Source organism: Poecilia reticulata, linkage group LG4 (assembly GCF_000633615.1).
Source record: "Poecilia reticulata strain Guanapo linkage group LG4, Guppy_female_1.0+MT, whole genome shotgun sequence".
Classification (NCBI taxonomy): Eukaryota; Metazoa; Chordata; class Actinopteri; order Cyprinodontiformes; family Poeciliidae; genus Poecilia; species Poecilia reticulata.
The window spans coordinates 25613432-25635474 of NC_024334.1; the positions used below are offsets into that span (position 1 = coordinate 25613432).

At 39.0% G+C, this 22043-nt stretch overlaps 1 protein-coding gene across 2 annotated transcripts in view; it reads left to right on the top strand.

Moving 5' to 3' along the window:
* Nucleotides 1–7459: 7459 nt before the first annotated feature.
* Nucleotides 7460–22043, top strand: part of tle2a (TLE family member 2, transcriptional corepressor a) — a 48156-nt gene continuing 33572 nt past the window's right edge. Inside the window, exon 1 of one of the 2 annotated variants that reach the window (XM_008406953.2) lies at nucleotides 7460–8103. In XM_008406953.2, the coding sequence (XP_008405175.1) occupies nucleotides 8080–8103 (24 nt within the window). In that variant the 5' untranslated portion in view covers nucleotides 7460–8079. The remainder of the gene's footprint in view (nucleotides 8104–22043) is intronic. The other variant, XM_008406955.2, reaches the window with a different exon arrangement.

The window sequence follows — 22043 nt, forward strand, 5'->3', positions numbered from 1 at the left end:
TATACTCATTCCAGTAATAGGTCCAAAAACATTTAGACAAGCACCTGAACTGCACTCTTCTGTCTGCCAGCACTCAGGCAAAGTGGAGACCTGCAGCACACTTCTAGAAGAAGAGCATCACTCTGCTGTGTGATGAGTGACGGCGCACACAGAGCTCTGTCAGTAGCATTTGCAAGTCAATGCTCAAATTTCACCTCTGCCTTCAGTGTGAATTAGCTGCCTGTATTAAAAGTCAACATTTGAAACGATGCGTTTCTCACCTAGCCATTTGAAAAATAATAAATAAAAGTCATCAAACAAGTGAGAATGTGAATCATCCTGATGGTCTTGTGTAGGGACTTTGTTATCGCATAAAGTTTTATTTCAAAACTGACCCATTTGAGAGAATTGTATGACAAAATTGTGCTACTATCTTAAGGAAAGCTAATAGACAGAAGCTCTTATTCCACCCTACTATGAAGAATTTGAAGAATTTAAAAGCTGTCCATTGTTCAGATTGATGAAATTCTTGTGAAAATTGAAAGGCTACACTCCGTCTGCAGGGTCTACAACAGATTGTGATGAAATCACTGTCCTGTTTACAAATGAAAACATTGCAAAAAGACTTACTATCAATAGCCTCTGTGTCACGTTTTGCAGGCCAAAGTCTGCAGAGGACTTCTGAGCAGGAACACAATAATGTTACGGCACAGCAATGGAATTCCTGAGATCCCAGATACACATGCCTGTGGGCGTAAATGTGTCAGCGCCTGTTTTATGTGAGCGTACGTGTGCGTATGTGTGTCACAGAGGATATTTATTTGTATCTGCCTGCTGGGGGGGTGTAGGAGGTGTGTGTGTGTGTGTGTGTATGTGTGCATGTGAGAATAGCTGCTGCTGATGTGGGTCATTACCTCTTCTTTTCCCTCAGGGGCCATGCAGCAGGAGAGGACAGAAGGGGAGAGAATGGATTGGGGGGCGGATGGGAAGAGTCGGGGGTGGGTGGGAAAAATTGAGGGTGGAGGAGGGAGTGTGAGGAGAGGGGTGTGGGAGGGCTCTGAGATTGTGTGTGGATGAGAGTGAGTGCTAGGAGGTGGGGTCCCTGAGGAGCACAGACCAATAAATCACCATGCCGTCTCTGTGCTGACACCCAGCTTGTCTGATGAGGAACAGAGGAGAAGGGGGTGCTGGGGGGAGGCAGTGGAGAGATGGGGGTGAAGATGAGGAGGGATGGTCATCGTGACAACACTGTGGCATTGTCTTCCCGTCACTCAGGTCCTTACTAGTCAGGAACCGCACTCAGCCTTAAACCGGATAGCACTGGGCAGACTGGGAAGAGGTTCAGAGGACAGGAAAAAGTGGAAGCATCAATGTTTTTCATCCAGGCCAGGCGCCCGGAGTCTGCAGACAATAATACATTTTTACTTTTAGAAATATGATAGATATGAACCTCCTTTGCATATTTGTAGACACTATTTTTAAGGTATGTTTCAAAGTGTTAAGTAATGGTCTTAGTCTTTATTTTGAAGGGCTGCCTTTATAAACTACATTTGCACTGTAAAACACACTTTTGCGAATACCTTTGATGCTCTGAAGTATTGTCAGATTATCAAGATTGATCTTGGTTGCAGAAACACCACAAAGATACACAGCTCTCACGCTCCAGTTTTTTAATACAATGTTTTTTTAAGAGAAAAGACAATGACCAGGAAAAACGCTCGTCCACTTTAGCATCTTTTGCGATGATGCTTATTTGCAAAGTATGTTATGTTTCTAAAGTTTTGCCCTTCCGCCTTGCAATATTTAGAGAAGTCCAAACATGGTGACACCATGGCTTTGCCGGTGTTCACGTTATGTTTGCTACGTTTTCAGATGTGTAGAAAGATAATGTTAGACCATTTACTTGAAGCAGTGTACCTTTCTATTCCCCTAAAACACAAAGCAGATTTGCAATAATCTGACAGAAAAAAAATACAAAAAATATACCTCTTAAAACCCATAGACTCATACAATTGAAACTTGTATGTGTGTATACGTACTTTTGGTCATTGACAGCAAATAATCAAAAGTGAGTACAACAAATTTGTTTATAAAAAAATAAGTTGTACCTGTCAGTGTACTCAAAAGAAAGAGTTGTGTCTCTTACTTACCCTTATTTCTTACACATTCTCATTAGTTTCATTGTACAAATGTCTCTATAGGGCAAAAAGGAAAACATGTCATGTATTCTCCATTACAGACAATTATTTTGTGTTTAAAATCACCTACACAATCGATGACCATCCTCTGTCCCAAGTATTTACACAATTTTTAGTTTGTCAATTTCAAAATTGGTGTATGCTCTTAAGATTTTTCTTCACAAAAGAAGAATAAAAAAATCAAATTCATGTTTCATTCATGACTGTAGAGAGTCTACCTTAGCAGTATACAGGGATGATGATGAAATGGGACGCAAATAGGAGAAATTAATAAGAGGAGTGGATTCATTATTATTGTCCATACCTAAGAGGGTGTCTTAGCTTTTAAATCAAAATGTCCTCATTATAGAGTTATTCTATTAAAAATAACAGGAGTAACTTTGAGAGGCTTAACTAGGGGTGTGTTCTGCATTGTTCAGACTTGATCAGACAAAGATGCAAGTTGGGTGGAAATTATGTCTCATGTCTTTTATTAAATCATCCTGGCCATGAGAAAAGATCTTGACTGTGATGTGATAAGGTCGCAGCATCATGTTGTGTGGAAATATTACACACAAATAATGAAGCAACGTGTCAAGACATCGGCCCTTAGGAAACGAGATGTAAAAAAAATGGACAAATGACACTAAGCATTTCTCAATGGTAGTTACAAAGTGGCTTAAGGACAACAAATCTATGTTGTGGGGTGGCCATCGCAAAGCCCTGATGTTAGTCAGAGCAAAGAAAGGAGTGTACAGAGACAAATAGTCCTGTTTGAAAAAGCAGGATGTGTATAAAACTTAAATTGCTTTTATTTGAATATAGAGTGGGGATATGATGTCAGTCACAGTCAGGTGAAAGTTACTGCACTTCAGAAAACAATCCTGAAGTTATTTCTCAATAACTCCTCTAAAGGACAGTGTTTACTCTCCTTAACCAAAGTGTCCGTAGATCTAACAGTAACAAACCGGTGGGTTGGCTCACACTGATGATGACACTGGGTCATCATTTAACTCTAATATCAATCCCAGCTTGATGCTTTGCTTCATCTGAGTTTTTTTTAAAAATTATTATTATTACAAAGGTCCGGTATCTTTATCAGTTTAACTCAAACCCCTCAACCTCTACATGCATCTTGAGCACTGAATGCAGGACTGGTACAAAGACTTTCAGTGGGATTGTCCTTCTACTTTGAGACAAGTGACATGTTTGCTTTGACTCACTCAATCTGTGTTGTACAAAAAAAGTATACTAACTATGCAAATGAGCTGAAAACATAAATGAAAATGTGGATTTACAGTTTCCCATCAAGAGCCATATTTATGCTCTGGGCTGTTGAAGTGAGAAGAGAACTGTAGTTTGTTCAGTCACTGGAGTTCAGCCAAAGCACACACACATACACACACACGCACACACACACACACACACACACACACACACACACACACACACACACACACACACACACACACACACACACACACACCTGGCATACTCCTTCATCTGACCTGCCAATAGCAATAATATGTGTCCTTCACTTATCATTTTCTAGCATCTATATTATCATACCCCCACCCTTGCACCATGCAGTGGAGACTCATACATCCTGCCACTCTCAGGACCAACAACAACAACACACAAAAGACACACACAACATGAAGCATCCCACTGTGCAGCAGCAGACTGAAAAGCACTGCATTCCTTATGAGTTTTTTTTTTTCTAATAAATGTGATCCCAGAATCCTGGAGGGAGGCGAGTGCTGTGCATTAAAATTCATGGGAAAAATGGCAATAAAATCTTTCTTTCTTTCCCTCTTTCTCTCTTTCTCCACTCCTCCCTCTTCCTCTCTTTCTCGTTTTCATTCCCTCACTTGTCTGATCAACACACACACACATGCATACTCGCAAACACACACACACACGCACACACACACACACACGCACACACATTTTTTTTCCATCACCCGTGTGTGCACTCCCGCTCTCGTTCAATCTCCTAACCCTCCCACTGGCTCGTCTTTCTCAGCATCCCCCCTGCTGTCCTTCATCCTTTATTCTCCTCCTCCTCTCTACCTCCCTCCCCCTCTTGCTTCTCTCTCTTCCTCTCTCTCTTTCTCTCTCTGTGTCTCTCCCCCCCTACACACACACACACACATATTCTCACATAAATGCACACACACCCATCTATATTTTCCAACTCCACCTCTGGCAGGTTGTGATTTCCACTGTCAGAAATTGCTTTTTCAATATCTCTTTCTCTAATTATGAGCCCAGCTAAAGGGGTCGTGCCACCAGAATACCAATTTTTTGCAGTTTCCTACCTTTTTGCTCTTAAATAGTGCTCTTTTTTGTAGGCACAGAACGGGCATATTGTAAACACTCTTGCAAATATTTCATTATTATTATTAAAGCGCCTGTGGTGCTTAATTAAGATATTTGGTTTGCTTGGCACTTCTTACAATTGGTCAGATTGGCCAGTTTTTGGCCTCACAGTACTATCAAAAAGACATTTTGGAGGGTAATTTAACCAAACATGTTCATTCAGTCAGTCATCATTACTTTATCCGGTGTATGCATTTTCTTCAGTAAGCTGTAAGGCTGAATATAATACATATTGCAGATTAGCATGGCAAGGAAATATAAAGCATTGCCCCATAACAATGTACATCGTGATATGCAATGCAGGATCTTTGTCTGCACAGAAGAAGGTTCAATCACTGCGTATAAGGGGGTTTGAATGGCTTACACAACAAGCTGACTGAATGTATCAAATTAAAAAAGCCCCCACTGGCTCCTATGACTGTTCAAAAATAAGTGGGTACAGATAAGGGATGGAGGGATGGATTCCGTTTTAGTTTAGCAGCAATGCTAATGCTAAACTCAAGCTTGCAAGCTGTCGCTATTGTTGTCATACAGCCCAACTTTGGTTGTAAGGGGGAGTGTTATACAAATATAAAATAGATAAAATACATATTGCTATTTCACAATTATGTTATAAGTATATGTATCAGACAAAAACAAGTTCTTACTTTTTAACATGTAAGCACAAATCAGATGAATAAAATTATCTCAGTAATCAATCAAGCCAATGTCACACCATTTCCTACATACTCTAGAGCAGAGGTTCCCAAACTGTGGGGCGCGCCCCCTAGGGGGGGCACGGGAAGCCATCTGAATGAATAAAAAACCAAACATGAACGCTGTATGCGCTGGGTTTTTACCTTAGAATGGCCAACTCTCTGTTATTCCTATGTCAATTTGATACAGTAGGGGTTTCCATATCTGTGTCCTCTGTCACTTTTATCAGCAGTTAAAACTGTTTAATCCGTTGTTAACATGTGGTAACCTGTTTCTCCGACCCGCCTTTAAACGCAACATGAGCGCTACGACACTCGCGCTGGATATGCACCTGTGCCGCAGGGAAGGAGACCTGCTGCTGCTGTACGGAGCTACGCAGGTGTGTGTTAGAATCTTGGCAGCAAATCAGCAAAAACGCAAAGAACTTTTTACAGTTTTCCCCCCAAACTAACCAACTGAGTTGAGTAAAGTTGCTGGATGCAGGTAAAGTTAGCTAAAAGATGACTAGCTAGCTAATATCAATACAGCAGCTTAAGCTTAACAAGTAGCCTGTAGGCTACCGATGTTGTTGTCTATGTTCAGCTACGTACATTCATTTTGCCCCCAAAAAAGTCGACCCCCTCCCCCTCCCAGGGGCAGGGACAGGGAGTCTCAAAGAATCCTCTGACCCCCTTCCACCCCCTCCCACATATTGTTCAACCAGACAGCCATTTGTAATCCATAGGGAGGGCCCAGAAAATATTTGGAAACCACTGGGGGGGCGCAGGAGAAAAAGTTTGGGAATCACTGCTCTAGTGTGTTAATTTTTTTTTATTCTTATTAGGAGGAAGTTAAGAAGATTTTGTGAAGCAGTGAGTCTGGTCATATCATTTTTGCATGTAAGTTGTTTTGGTGTATTTCCATCCTGAATAGTGTTTGTCTGAGATAAACAGTAAGAAAATCACATGGATTTGCTGTTTCTGGACAGAGTGTGCTAATTTTTCCCAGACTTCATTGGGATTTTTTTTTAATTTATTTATTTTTTCATATTTTATGATCAAACATCTAACTAAGTAAGCATCCAGGAATTACATTTCAGAAAGAATATGATGCCAGCAAATTCAAATTTTAGTTCCAAGCATTTGGCATGCTGAGATGACGGAGGTGTTTGCAGAGTTTGAAAGTAAGCAAAGTTTTTTTTTTCTGATACGTGTCATGATATCTAACTCACAGTTTGTCAATTTTGCATCAGTCGTGCACATGTGTGGTATCGCCTGTTAGATTTGGTGGCTATGAGTTTAAGTAAGGCAATGCTGGAGTGTTATTTTCCTGTGGCACTATCTTCATGCAGCCTTGAAACAAAAGGCAGACAAGAAAAGGTGTGATGGTTAGAATTTAACTAATGAGCTGATTCCTTAAGAAAATATTTAATTTATTTTAGCTGTGAAACCAGCTTTTCTACAAACTATACCGATTAAAATCCCCTCTGATAAAGTGTATGCAAAGTGTTACACCACTTTTTTTCCCCCTTTTCTGAATTCTAACAGTTTGTTTTATCAGTGTCAAAGAGTGTTACTGCACGTGTTACTGCAAAGTCAATTTATCTCCATAAATTGAGGAATATATTCGAGGGTTTTTAAATGCATTGCCGGGTTTGTGGAGAGAAATAAGGGGAAACCACAGAATCTTGATACGCCAACCACACAGCCTCCTACTCGCATTTTCAATCACTCCAGGCACCCAGGAAAGGGTTAACCTCACGGAGCTGTTGTAGCATCGCATTGATTGACGTGTGGAGCCATTGTGCTGGCTACGTTGTCCAATCAGCAAGCGGTCACCTTAACCCCACGTGGGGGCTCTCAACGCTCATTGGCTCACTCCGCCAATGTTTACTGTGCCGAGTCCAAGCCCCACGTGGAGATTTCATTCAATCACCTCCACAATTCCTTTGAATCTCCTCTTTATAAGGAGTTTCAGTCATTTTCAGTTGATTAAAATGTCGCATATGAGCGAATATGTTTTCAATTATATATTCGCACGAGGTTGAAGCGGGTAGCAACACTAACAAGACCTAATATCACCAGGCTACTTGGAGAAAAGCGTCATGCACGTGCGCTGATTAATTATCTTTACTCATAAGTACAACCTAAAACAATGAAAAATAATTTTAAAAAAGCATATTTAAGAGGGGTGTGAGAAGACGTATTTTTAGGTTTCCTGGGCTGGTTTTTTTTTTTTCAGGCAACTGAAATTCAAGGTCCCATGGAGGTTGGGATCAGATCAGAGCAGAGTAGGGGGAGTGGGAGAAGTGGAGGCACTGGGAGGATTGTGTGAAAAGAGAGCAGGCCAGCGAGGGAGACAAAAGAGGCTGCGGCTGTATTGAGTGAGCTGGTGGTGTGTCCGTCTACGAAGCCACAAGCTATAACCGCATCCCCCCTCTGCCTCCTCCTCATTCTGGCCTTTATGCTTCAGACGGAGACACATATCGAAGAAGGAGACAATTATAAACACCGAATCGTTGGAAGCGGAGCTGAGTTCTTGGAAAGGCAGCTCCCTGTGACCGGGTTTCTCTCCTCTCCTCTCCCCGGTCCTTTATTGCGCGTTGAGCTCGGCGTGGCGTGGTGTGGCGTGGCGTAGGGCTGGAGATATAACCCAGAACAAAGGAGCCTTGAGCAGGGGAAGGAGCGAGTCGAGACTAGCTCTGCCATTATCTTTGAAACCCGGCCAAATGCCTCTGTGAGAGTCACAGCAGTACATTGGCTTGCTGGTGTATTTCTCGACGAAGCTTTCGGTCCGAAAACAGACAAAATAGGAAGGAGGAATTAAACAAAACACGCACCAGGAGACACGCAAGTCGGCGGCTACAATGTTTCCTCAAAACCGACCACCGGTAAGTAGGCTAGCTACTATGTTGCAGTCCACACGTTTAAATGAGTGCTATGGTGTTTTAGCCTGGAAATACAGCACATTTACACACCCTCACGAGTTGTTCGTTAGTCTTATAAGACTCAGAAAGTCAAAACTGTTGAACTTTCTCTTATAGATTAAAAACAAATACTGTGGAGAAAAGTATTGCACTTAAAACACAAACAAATCAACTTATTTTTTAAGTGAATATATTGTTTTCTTATGGAGGTCAGGTAGATTGTAAGTGGTTTTGTTGGGGGAAACACCCCCCAACCCCCTTTTCCCCCCTCAAACAAGGTCCAACTTTCCTGACTGTCTTTGTGTGTGGATCTCATGATTATTGGATGCCAGCAGCAGGTCAAAAATTTGCAACCCTTATGAGGGGAAACATGTGCTTCCCCCTCATCAGGAGTTGTACGTGAACTTATCTTGTTCCATCTATAATGTCACTAAATATGGTGTGAGGTTGTTTCAGTGTGACAGTGAATAAAACTCTGAACGAACTGCTTAATTTCTAAACAGACAAGAATTATGTCTTCATGCTCCCCAAATAACTATTGAATTTAATATATAGCATATGCAAATTCTGACCTTCTAAATTTCAAGTTTTCAAGTAAACATGCTTATTTTTAGATGCACTGATTAAGATTTTTAGACAATTTCCTGTCTCGATTTTGAATTGTAAAGTTTTGGTTTGCCCACAGCGATTTTGGCACCTTTTGATTTATCTGAGAACTGTAACAATGGCAAAAATATTTGTTTATAGCCTTCCAGCTACAATTGGTTATTAGTTGTACTAGCTACATGCCATGTGAGAGATTGGTTGCCATGACAAGAGTTGTCCATCCATCCATCCATTTTCTTACACCCTTGTCCCTCAGTGGGGTCAGGAGGGTTGCTGGTGCCCATCTCCAGCTAGCGTACCGGGCGAGAGGCGGGGTTCACCCTGGACAGGTCGCCAGTCTGTCGCAGGGCAACTGACAAGAGTTGTATTAATACTTAAAAACAAAGGCAAAAATGATTAGAGTTGACATTGTAAGTCCTAGAATAACAACTAGTGTGCAGTACAAAATAAAAACTCCTGCAGTCTTGGTGGTGGGTATAAAAAAATGCAGATGCTTATCCCAATTCTGAGATTTTCAGAAGGCTGTCAGCATTTCTAAATCCACCATAATGGACAATAATCAAAATGTCAAAAGAATAAAAACAATGCATGCATGTTTCCTGTTATCTGCTGTAAGTTTCTGACTTTCTCATATCTTAATCAGTCGCAGGCATGTCTTGACATGCAGAAAATGCAAACAATATTTTCTGGTTCTGAGATTACATAGGTTTGTGGGTTTTCCCTCGGTAACAACTTCTACACTGAAGACTGTTAACATAGTCTGGTGCATTCCCTTATAAAAAGATTGGGATTTTGAGTTTCAGACCAATTTCTTGGTGAATCTCTGTCTAAATTACCTTTTATATGCAATAAGAGTTTAATAAAGTGATAAAAGCTGTTTGGTTAGTCAGACTATCTGCTCAGGTAGCCAACCTACTAGACAGACAAACTCACTGCTTGCCAGCTTTTAAACACTGCTACGTTAATGAGAATGATGGGTGATGTTTCTTTAGTTTCTAGTCTACACCATAAGAGGCCTGAAATTGTTTTTAAACAAAATGTGTCGTCTTGTGATGCAACAAGATGGCACATGTGAGGAAGAGAGGAGGGAGAATACTCTGTACTCTATAAAAGCAGAGAAGAACTGCATATGAGGAAACATCTTTTGTGGTTTAGAAACCACAGCTGTTGATAAACCAGCCTTGCCTTGTTGCCACACTTTCTTAAATTATCTGCCCATCTCATGAGAAACTTGATCTGATTTTTAAACCCACACGGTTCCTTTTTTAACAGCTGGTAACATAGCTCTTAAAATTAATAAATATATGAATTACCCATGCTGTTTTATGATGGAGAGAGAATTTCATGCTGCAATGGCCTTAATATGCTTTAGTGGAGTTTAGGTGGAGAGCTTTTTGAACAGACTCAAATGCATAAATGCTGGTCCTCTGACTGGGAGAAGTATCAATTAAGCTGTGCTCATTTGCCTAACCCTCTTCTGTATCCCTCAGTCATGCCACCCTCCACCCTACCCCCAACAATGTTTTGAGTTCATGCCTGTTGGCTGAAATCAGTACAGGCTCACTGTGACTTAACTTTAAGTATGTGTTCTACACCTAGAAGGTGCTTTTGCTCATATGAATGAATTTAATTACTGAACTATCATGCATTTTAAATTGTTGTTTTTTTTCCCACCTGCATTTAGTTTTGCTTGATAAAAGCATTCTGAATCTCTACCCCACATACATGCAGCCCGTACAGAAACACCGGACTTGCACACGCGCGCGCACAGACACACACACCAGCAGCTGTGTATTTAGTACGGCTAAGTGCAGGAAGGCAGTACAGGAGGCAGACTGTGGGTCTGCGGTTTGCACTGTAAACCCGATCCCTCTCATCCAGCCTCTCCACGCTGTGTTCCTGTGAGAGCTCCAGACCACATCTTAATGTATGGGCAGGCATCCCGGGGTGAGCGGAGCAGACTGCGGCGGGTCTGGGTGGGACGTTCTGACCAGCGCCCCCCATGTTTCGTTTCAGCCTGCCGCAGATCTCGACGCTAACATGTGCTCCGGCCGTCAGCAGCTCTCGTCTGAGCTGTGCAGTCAAGGGCCACTCAACCCGGCAAACTGTTTAATCTCTGCAAACGCAAGGGTGGCAGCAACCTGTCATCACTGGCTGTTTGAATGGTTCAAAGAATTAGACCCATGCACTGCATAAATATTTAGCACACATGTCCTAGAATCTTACAGCAGTGGATTGGTTTGTTTTTAATCCGGTCTTTAGTTGCATTTTTTTTTTTTTAGACCGAAGGAGACTTTGTGGTCACAGACAACTGGCTGTAATTTAAGCTTAATCTTTATAGCTCCTTACAACCGAACCTCTTCCTGATTCCTGATGTCTGGTTGAAACTTGATATTTTTTATAGGAACACTGTGTTGTTGAATCTTTTTAGCGAGTAATTACTTTTCCAAGTAAGAGACAGCCAAATTCTAACTTTTTTGTTTGTTTGTTTTACACACAAACTATTGCATATCATTAACAATAAATAATGTATTATACCAAAGGGTAAGTACCATGCAGAACATTTCCAAATATTTCTTAAATCTTTATATGTTCTCAGATGACTTTGGGATCCAGTCTGATGCCAGAAGCAGCAGGTGAGCAAGGACTGGATGTAGGATGTGGCTGGCTCGATGTGCTGGTTTAGATTCTTTAGCTTTTTTCCAAAAAATGCAGACAGAATTAATCAGCAAAACGGCATTAAAAGCAGAAACATTTTTTGTGCCAGTTTGATAACCCTAACTGCAGCATCCTATAACACCCCTAGGGATTTACCTTGAAATTGACAGTACAGAGAAGATGTTGCAGATCACAATTATAAGTGTAGTCTCAAGTTTTCATTAGGAACTGGTTAAAGTGGTTTTTAGTATATTACCTCAGAACAAACTCATTATAATATTGCTGTACAAGAAATTGAATCCAGCTGTCATTGCATTAGTATATGCAGCATCCTAATCAAACAACTGCTGGGATGTAATATGTATTGGAATATTTATTATAAGTGCCAGATATTCAAATCCTACCAGTAACTACATCTGACCCATTGAATGGGCTTTCATGACCCTTGATGCCCACATTTGATGTATTTTCATTGGCTGACATGCTAAAGCATAGGACAATTGTGATGAAGGAAAAGGGTTTGAAAAAAGTGGCTTAATTGTTCATATTTGCAGAAATTACATCACAAATGAATGTTTTCCTGGTTATCTTGCAGCCATTTTTATTAGACAGAGATTGGTGTTGTAGCTGGAGAAGGACAACCCAAACACAAGTTGTAAACAATCCCCTTTTGCATTTTTTTGTGTTACCATATATAAATACTGATTATTCAAAAGAAATGGAAACCATTTTCTACAATTGTGGCATCATTGCAATTTAACCCAATATTTTACTGGAATATGTATTTACATTTTCCTCTGAACCTGGGAGTGGAACCCTTGTTTGCATTCTGTGATGTTTTTGTCACTTACTACCCGTCTAAAACTGTGAAAAGGTATTGGGTAGTTCTTTTTCCCAGACCTTGCATTGATTCAACTCTACTCTCATAATGTTATGCTGTGTCAAATAAGTGACTATAATCAGGTCGCTTGACCTTGAAATTATCCCTACCATCACGAAGTAACATCATAATGCTGAGTGCAGTATGGTTCTGTACCATTAAGCTCCCACTACACACTCGAAAGTGTGTAAGTGGTATGAATGTTGGTATGTCTGCACTACTTAAAGGCACTCTACAAATCTAATAAAAAAGCCAGACCTTCATTTATATTTAATTCACAAGAAACTTGAGTCCTTTTTCTTTTTGAAATAAAAATGGATCAAAACAAACAATAAAATTTTTTTTTTTTTTAGCTTAAGCCTACTTTTTACAAATACTTACTTGAAATGTTTTCCTAAGAAATGGCTCAGATCAGTGTATAAATATTGCACATCTGCCAGTATACTGGAGCGAAACAGGATCGGTCAATCCACAGCATACTTAAAACAAAGTGCTTTTAGAGAAAACATGCTGATATAAACTACTATCTACCTAATGCAAGTAGAATACAGCAGTCATTGTTATCAAGACGATCATGTGTGGGAAGGAGAATGTATAGGTTTTATTTAAGGATGTCGCAACCGGACAATGAAATTTACCATTTGTCCTTTTGACAAGTTCTCTTCAGTCTTGATTCTTTTTTTTTTTTTTTTTTTTTAGAAATCCTTGCAATTTTTTTATGGCTCTGACTGTATGGCTAAACATACAGAGTCCACTAGTACTTCTAAGATTAAAGCTAATCTCTTCATAAAATCATCTTAGTACACCCATTATTTTCAAACAGCATGTAGTAATTGCATTCATTATATTTTGTACAATCCAGCAAACTTTAAAGATTTAATCACAGCTATAGTTCTTTTGTGTGTGTGTGTGGGTGTAGGAACTTGCAGATAATGCCTCCTAGCTTAATGCTTTTAGATTCTATTCTCAAAGCGCATGAGGTCTAAATGGTCATGTTGCATTTTATTCAGGTTTTACGTCATTGATTTGAGACGCGAGTCATAATTCTGCACCAGAATAAACCAGTCACTGTAGATCTGGACATACACAATTTCTGAATAAGGCAGTGTTTGTTATGGAAATAAATTATGAAAGAAGTCTGTGTCTGTGAAGTGCATCCACAATCCCACCACTGCTGGTTCTGACTACACATCCAAACAGATTTCTCTGCAGAAGTTGCAGTCACTGTTCCACAAATGGCCAATGATATTAGTTTTGCTCACTTTTTTCTTAACTTCTTTTGTCTTATGATGTGACAATTCTCTCGGCTCCCGTAGCTCAGCAACTTACATTACTACTTCTGTAACCAATGCGCTGCTGTATGACATCTGCAATCTTCTACTCGTATGGTTTGCTCTTGAGTCGTAAACTGTTCACACAGAAGTCTGATTGTGGTCTCACTTAATTAGTAGTATGAACAACCATGGCAAAAAAAAAAGATTGGATTTCATCGAAAAAATTGGAATTGCACATCAAGACCTGCTGTGTAAATATGGCCTTTTATCACCCTGCCAAATATTGCATAGACGTAATCTGTGTTTGAGTACTGTACATATAGATATAGTGATGGCCCTTGCAATTCAGTATAATACGCACCTCTACAAACACAACTTTTACATTCTCTTTGGACATCAAATTTTTTGTTGTTCTAATAGCTTAGTGATCCAACATCGACAAAGTCAAGTCAGATCACACTCATGAGAGGCATTGTGGCTGTAAGTGACTAATATGAATCTCAAACATTAGTACCAGCAGAAATCAAACCTCCCCTATCCTGGTCCTCGCGTGCTTTTAGCTCTTTATCCCCACTGTTGTCCAGTGGTGAGAGTGAGGTTATCGATCAGCAGCCTGCCCACTTCGGTCAGCCGGCAATTAGGGAGAGGGATAGAAAAGGCCAAGGGAAATGAAGGAAAAAAAATCCGAAGGTGTACACAAGCTTCTGCAGACGCGTGTCTTCGTGGAAGGAACAAACGAGCTAAGGGGGTGTTGCCTAATAAGAGAAGGCACCTCCAGCAATTAAGGCAGCTGACAAATCGTAGTGATTTGCTAATGCGGGCTGACAGCAGGGAAATTTGAATAACGAGGCATGTGGGAGGAAGAAGACGAGAGGTATGGGGGGGTCGGGAGGGGTGCTGAAAAAGAAAAGATGTGTGGCATTAATGAAACAGGTGCCTCACAGACCGTCAATGTGAAGTAATCATTGGGAGGTTACAGGCAAATTTCTTCGGCAGCAGGCCAAGCTGATGGCTACTTGATGTACGGTGGGGGAGGTGAAGACATGAGGTTTGTATGCTGGTCTAACAATTACAATGACTGGCACTGAGTAACAATCCTAGTTTGTATATTTTGAGGCTAAATTTTAATACTTAAGGAAAGTCAAGATACATGGTCTCAGCAATGGATTTATGTACATTAAAGTTATTTTTCCTTCCTTTACACAACTTTTGTCACTGTGTTCTCGTTGATTGTTTGATGAAAAAGAGAGAGGGAGAGATTGGGTGTTTACTCTGATGTTCAACTCCTGTGGGCAAGCAGTGTAATTAGTGGCTGGACTAAGGGGTTGAGCCATCAGAAGGGAGGCAGCATCAAATCATCTGTTCAGCTGAGTGAGATAAAATTTGGTCCAGTCAAAGGACACAGACCTTAATTTGGCAGCATTTGGGACTTTGCTTGAGGGCTGAGCCAACTGACCTACAACTTCAGGAAAAACTGAGGAGAATAAGTTTACATCCATGGTGCTTTCAAAGTAAATCCTGCTGATCTTTTTGGCTCACTGTCTTACCTTAGTTAAGTTGAAGATTATTTGCGTAAAATAAAACGAGTTTGACTTTTTCTTTTGTATCCTGAAGAAAAGGCTTTATATATCTTGAGCGAATCCTTATGTTACCGTTTCACTTCAATTGGACACACTTTGGTGTCAGTTCTGAGTGAATTTCTCATAAAATCTCTGGGAAATGATTCCTTCTCCCTTTAGAAAATATTACTTTAAGATGGTGGTATGTTCGGTTGATGGCCTTTTACTGAAAGCATCACTACAAATTTAATTTGAGCCACAAAACAAAAAAAAAACAATTGGGTAAGATTCTAAAAAGCGCATAATGGTCATAATTTCATTTAAACTATATAATAGAGTAGGTTCTAGGTTTTTTTGTTTTGTTTTTTTCTTTCATTTTTTGCATCACAAAACAAACATAAAATGAGCCAAAATAAAAAGAATGAATCTCTAAAATTGCCAAACTCTCAGTGCTGGTGTAAACATAAAAGTCGGGGACCCATTAAATATGATTACCAGACTGTTCAAGAGCACAAGATGTGATACTGTGGTTTAGATTTATGGGTCATTTGCAATCTTTTTTTATTGTTTTGTGAGGCTACTGTCTGCCAAAACAGATTTTACTAAATTCCAACTTCCATTTGTGAACGATGCTTAACTGTGTCCAAATTGGTTTTCTTGCCCTTTACACCCATAATTTTATTTTAACTAGTTTCACTGAATTAAAGTAGACAAAATAACATAGGAGTTTATGTTTTGAACGCTTGTATTTAATTTTATTTTCCTTTTATATGCAGTATCTACCTGAAAATTTCAGTCTTTGTGTAGTGTACATCCTTTAGATAATGCAGATGGTCCCTGTTTTTGCTGAAAATCTCAAAAAGCTTCCATCATTTCTAAAAAGCCTGTTCAATGTCAGACTAAGGTTTAAACTGGAGCCGCCTTGGTATCTACTGAAGTCAGCTGCACATTAATTTGCTCTTTCGCCAAGTTGAAATGTCAGCCTCAAATGTGTACTTGCAGTTTTGAACTGTCTTTCTTGTCAAGCAGAAGACAAATCTGATCAGGAATAAGGCAACAGTGATTATACATGTCTTATATTTCAACCCATGTCTACCTGGCTCAGAAATGTAAAATTCCAACAAATAACGCAGCATAACCAGTCTTTGTTGCTCTGCTTGTAAGAAATGACCTCTACGTGAGGTTCATTGGTCCGTCCTTTATCCCCGTGTAATGTCATCAGCCTTTAATATGTCGACCTCTATAACAGTTGTTTTTTATGAACCACTTCAGTTAATAAAACTATTAACTAATCTATTTTTAAAAGATCCATTCTGCACTGGTTTATAACAAAATTAAAGAATTTCTGGCTTCCCGGCATTACTGAGAAGTGTTGTAGAGTTTAACATGCATGCAATGCTTTAACACTTGGCCATTTTGGTCTCTTGGCTTTAGCATTTCCTGTTTCAATCATCCATCCCCATCTTTTAGTATGATCAATAAAAGTCTGTAATTGTATACAAAGCAGTAAAAGTACATGAAAAATATCTTTGCAGAAATATTTATTTTAGACTGACACTAGAAGAAGCACAATGAATCCCTCTTCCATTTTGAGATACAATGTGGTATTAGTTGAGGCGCATTAGATCACTTGCATGTTTACAGCTTGAAATGAAGAGAAAAATTTATTGCTCCTGTCATTAATTACAATTCTGTGATTTTTAATCTCCAAAAGATGCTTTTAAATAAACAAAATATAATGGCTGCAATAAATCAAAACACTGCTGGCTCTTTTTTTCTAATAAGGAAACTGAATAGTATGATTGAGCTGACTGATGAACACTATGGGCATGTCTGATTGCAATAAACTGCATGTGTGCTCATAAATACTTGTGGAACACTGCACTATGCACAGATCCACTTATTGTCAGGAGTGAGCATGTGTGGGTGTGTTGTAGAAATGAATGTGTTTGTGTGCACATGTTTTGAGGGTGGGGGGTTTAAACCAAGGATGTGAGCTCATGGTGGTTTGGTTCTTGTGGTGCAATCAGAGGGAGCTTAAATGAAAACATATTGATTTTATTCAGGGAATGTCACGCGGGGAATGGTACCTTTTTATAATTTTATTCATGTGGTCAAATTGTTGAAAACATTTTGAGTCTTTGTTTTCAGTTTTAACACAATCATACTCTGATATACTCCAAGAAGGTCCCCCAACTTTTTTTTTTCTTTTAACTTAATTTCATTTAATGCATGTGTGTTCTCTGATCTATGTGAACTTTAAAAGACAGGTACAATTAGAACTTTTCAGAACACTAAATGATAAAGTAAACATAAACACATATAGAAAGTGCCGTAGATTATTGGACAGCCAGTTAAAAACCCTTCTCGACAGAAATTCTAGGTTTTGAACTCGGTGAGGAAATTAAGCCCAAGTTTAGAGATAAGTGATGGTCTAAAGATATGATGCTCTCGCCTGTTTTGGCCTGCAGTCGTATAACTATGAAGTCTTGTTTTTTTGTATTTTCTTTGTTTTTTAAGTTTTACATAGACTTGCACAGTATTACACTGGAATCAGCTTTTCCTGTTCCATTACCTTTTAAACACTTCAGAGGCTGTTGGTTTTCTACATGCGCTCTACCATCACTCTGAAACTGCCAGTTCCACTTTTCAAATCCTGTACCATTTCTCGTAAATGCATTGTGGCCAAAATAAGTATATTGTGTGTGTTTAAGTGTGCTATTTTTTTATTTTTATTTTCCCCATTGTCCACGTTTCAACTCTCAGGTAAACCAGCCCACCTGTTCATTTTAAGATGGGTTCAAACAAGAGTTTGTTTAACCACAAGTTCTCACATCTTTCTCAGAGGAGGACCAGTTTAGACTTTCAGAGTGCCCACATGACATGCTCATGACCAAGTTGTTAATTTCTCAGTTTTCTGGAGCAACCTGTAATGTTTTCAAACGTAGAAGGTTAATTAGACTCCAAAAAGTGGTGTTCACTGCACAGCACGCATGCTGCTACACCCTGTTCCTTTCCTACCAATCGCACAAACAAAAGCAGTAAAATCTTAATTAAAATAATATGCTGGGCTTATTTCAGGCTTGAGGCCTATAATTAAAGTTAAGTAGTTGGGTTGGATCGGGCTCAGACACAATCGGGTTTAGGCCCGATCAAAACTCTGGAAAACAAGAATGAGTTAAAAAGTAGTGCTAGCAGTATGCTAACCCTCAGGATCTTGTAAATTATTATAAGTGCTGACAATATAAATGATTAACATGTTCCAATTATGACTGTTGATATATTTGTCATAATGTTAAAGCATAACTTGACAGAAAACCTAGAATAAATTAATTTATTAGCAGTTTTCAAGTAATTGACCTGGCCTGTTTTGCTAATTGTTATGCTTTATTAACATTCTGCTTTCTGCAGAATGTTAATAAACATTCTGTTAATAAACATTGTTATCTGGTTGTTATTACCAACCATATAATAACAAGATATTATCTGTTTTTTTTATCTGTTATTATCAACCAGATAATAACAAAATATTATCTGGTTGGTTGCTTTGGATTTTTACTCTTCCACTTTTCAATTACTATTATCTTAAGAGTGATGTGTTTCTCTAACTTTCACATCTTGACAGCATTGTTTGACAGTGAAAATTCTTCCAAGCAGCTGAATTGTTTTAAGTAATTTGTTTTTTAAATGATGGAAACAAGTTGGTCACTTTGTAGCAATATGTTGGGGAGGGGTCTGCATTATATAGCTGATCCATGCAGCCAGAGAAAACTGTACCCAATATAACACATTTTCTGGTATCTTAGTAAAGACTTCAGACCAGATGAATAGTTTTTCAAGAGCATTTTTAAGTTTTCCTTTTTTTCTTTTTTTAATCTTTCTTATTTGATACTAATTACCAACTCAAAGCTAGGTTAAGGTCATGGGAATCTTACTGAGTCACAGTAATGACTCGGTAGTGAATTGTATTTGTGTCAGTCTATTCATGGTGAGAAATGTCCATTGGATGAACCAGTTGTGGCTGGTATGGGCAGAGTAAATGGCACTGGGTTTTTTTGAGAACATGGAGCTATAGATGGACATGCAACCCAGACTCTAGCCTCCATGGCTAGCTTCTTTGAACAGAATAAATCAAAGTCTGGCATGTTAACATGTTCTGCTGTTTTCTTTTCTTCTTCCAAAAAGTCAATACAGCACTCCAGAAACCTAATCTACAGGTTTAGGAGGTGCAAAGAGAGCTAGCCTGTATTTGTGCAACAATAAATTTCCATCTAGGCGAGCTTTGTTTGTGGGCAGATGGTGTTTCTCTTGTTTGCTCTCAAGCTGGGAGGGACTGAATAACTGGCTGGATTATCAGGTGAGACTCTTTGCTCAGATCTATTCCCTTGAGGTCACCAGGTCATCTTATTGTCCTGACCTCTCACTTTAAAAGCAGCTCAGCAGTTTGCTGGATTAGGAGTGGGCACTGACTAATGTTGGTCATAAGGAGGAAGGGAAAAACGTATGCTCAGTGCTCAGTTTTTTTTTCTTATTATGAGTGGAAATATATATTTTTAAAAGCTAAAATACATAGGGAATTGAGGCAGTAAAAACCTTTGTGCCCTTCTTTTTTTCTCATGGAAGATTTATTGCCCTGCTTCAACGTGCCGTGTGAAAAATGAGAAGAAAGAGTTTGTGTATTTTATCATGTTTTCTTGTCAGGTATGAGGTGTGCATATGTGTGAGCAAGACTGAGAACGCACGGATTTATCAATTGACTGTGTGTGTAACGGTGGGGCTGAGCGAGCAGCGGTGGAGTGGGTTTGTTTCGCTCCATGCTCTTGGTGGGGATCTGGCAGACAGATTGAGAGCAACTTGTTAGAAAGAAAGATGAACAATGAGGCCACTTCCCATTTTCTACCAACTTTTTTGCTCTTTTGTTTAGAGTTCTTTCTCTTTTAGGAGAGCTTAATGTATTCTAATCTCGCCTGTAAATTTCCAGAAATGGTGCTGTTCTTTTTATTCCCGCTTCTACTTTTTCATTAGGGTTCGCTCCCTCCCCCCCCCCCCCCCCCCCCCCTCTCTTCAAATTTAGTTTAAAAATAAGTACAAAACTACAGTACAAGCATTACATAGGGAAGTGGCCAATTAACACAAATAATTGTTTTTCCTTCTTTGTTACTATTACCATTATTAGTAGATATTATTTTACGATAATTATTAGTTTTTTTGTGGTTTTATTTGTAGTTGTATAAGAGATTATAAAAGAATTATAGGGTGTACATTGGCAAGGAGTTGGTAATTATTCTGATGTCGTATGTCTGGTTGTTACAATAGTCACTGCTTTTAATATTATACATCTGTAGATTTTCTTGTCTTAAAAGTCAGTTTATAATAATTTTGCTTATGTAATATCATTTGTTGGTGCTCTAGCACAGTATATTAAAGAGGCATATGAATAACATTAAGGTGGTTCTAATTACAAATTTCTTATAATTATTGAGTTGGTAAATAATTTCATTACAGTGAGTTAGGGCGTAGGATTGATTAAATGTTAACTTATTCCTACTCTTTTTAAAACAGAAAAGTAGTGATAAGCTAATTATTTTGTTCTTGGCTATGCATGTACATGCTTTCTTTTGTCCTACTGATTACATAGTTTCTTGCTTTTAAAAACCTGTTTGAAATGAATGAATAAATTAAATGAAATTTTCGTCATTAGCTATTGGCTCTCCTGTTCTTATAAGTGACTATAGTTCATCAACCCAGAAATTTGCCAGTGGGAATGTCTGAAGTCTTGGTGAATGAGTTAATCTGTCTTTTAGTTGTGTGATGCACCATCCTCTGTCATCCCCTCTTGTCAGTACAATTTCTTCAGTTAATTCTTCACGCTATTTAGTCACTGGGTTGGACGGTGAAAGAGGTCTTCCTGATTTGTAATCGGTGTGTAAATGTAGAAGTGACATCTGAAGTTTCAGACTAGAACTGGAGTTGAACTTGAAGTGCAAAACCTAAAGGGACATTCACACCAAAGCTCTTTGCTTCACTTTAAGCAGACCACAGAATAGACCTTCTCTTTCAGGCAGGTGTGAAAACTCATTTGAACTTTGGCATGAATCAAACATGGATTTCTTTCACTGTAGGGATGCATAATTTCCACAAATACATTGGAATGGCAGTATTGGTGTGCCCCATGTTAATTTTGTAAAGGGATGCAGTAATGTAAACATTTAGTGAGCCAATAAGACATTCACAGCATTAGATTTAGTCTCACTCTTGTCCGTACCTCACATGGATTAGTGTCCAAGATGCTAAATCTTTTTAACAGTAGCCACATTTATCATCATTGCCGTATTTACTGCCAATATAGTTATTGCAGGATTTCTCATCTACAGTGGGAAAACAATTGGCAGACTGAAGTGAACCAAGAGACAAAGTGGCAGCTTCTTGTGATGTGAGTGAATGTTGTAACTGCATGACATGATTCAGACAATTTGATTTTTGAAGTGTGCTGCATGAAAATGAACCAAAACTTTATAAAAGCATAACATTTTTTCTGCATATTGTATCCGGTCCAACTCTATCTTGCTTTAAAGGAGTGGTCTTCAACTCCACTCCTCTAAGGCGGATATCCTGCAATTTTTAGATGCATGTCTGCTTCAACACACCTGAGCCAACTAATGAGGTCATTAGCAGGACTCTGGGAAACTTGACTGCATACTGAGGAGGCCTGGATTTGAATAGCCCTGCTTTAAAATCTTTCTCATATTTATTGTTGAGTTAGACTGTATGTAAGACATAGACTTAATTCTGAAAGAGGATTCTATTATCTGTGAAAGATTGAGTTTGATTTTATTTACCAGGGACATTTATTAGAAGCTTTGAGATATTAATTGCTCTCAACAACTTGTTCATGTCCACTGCAGCTTCACAATATTGGCAAAAATA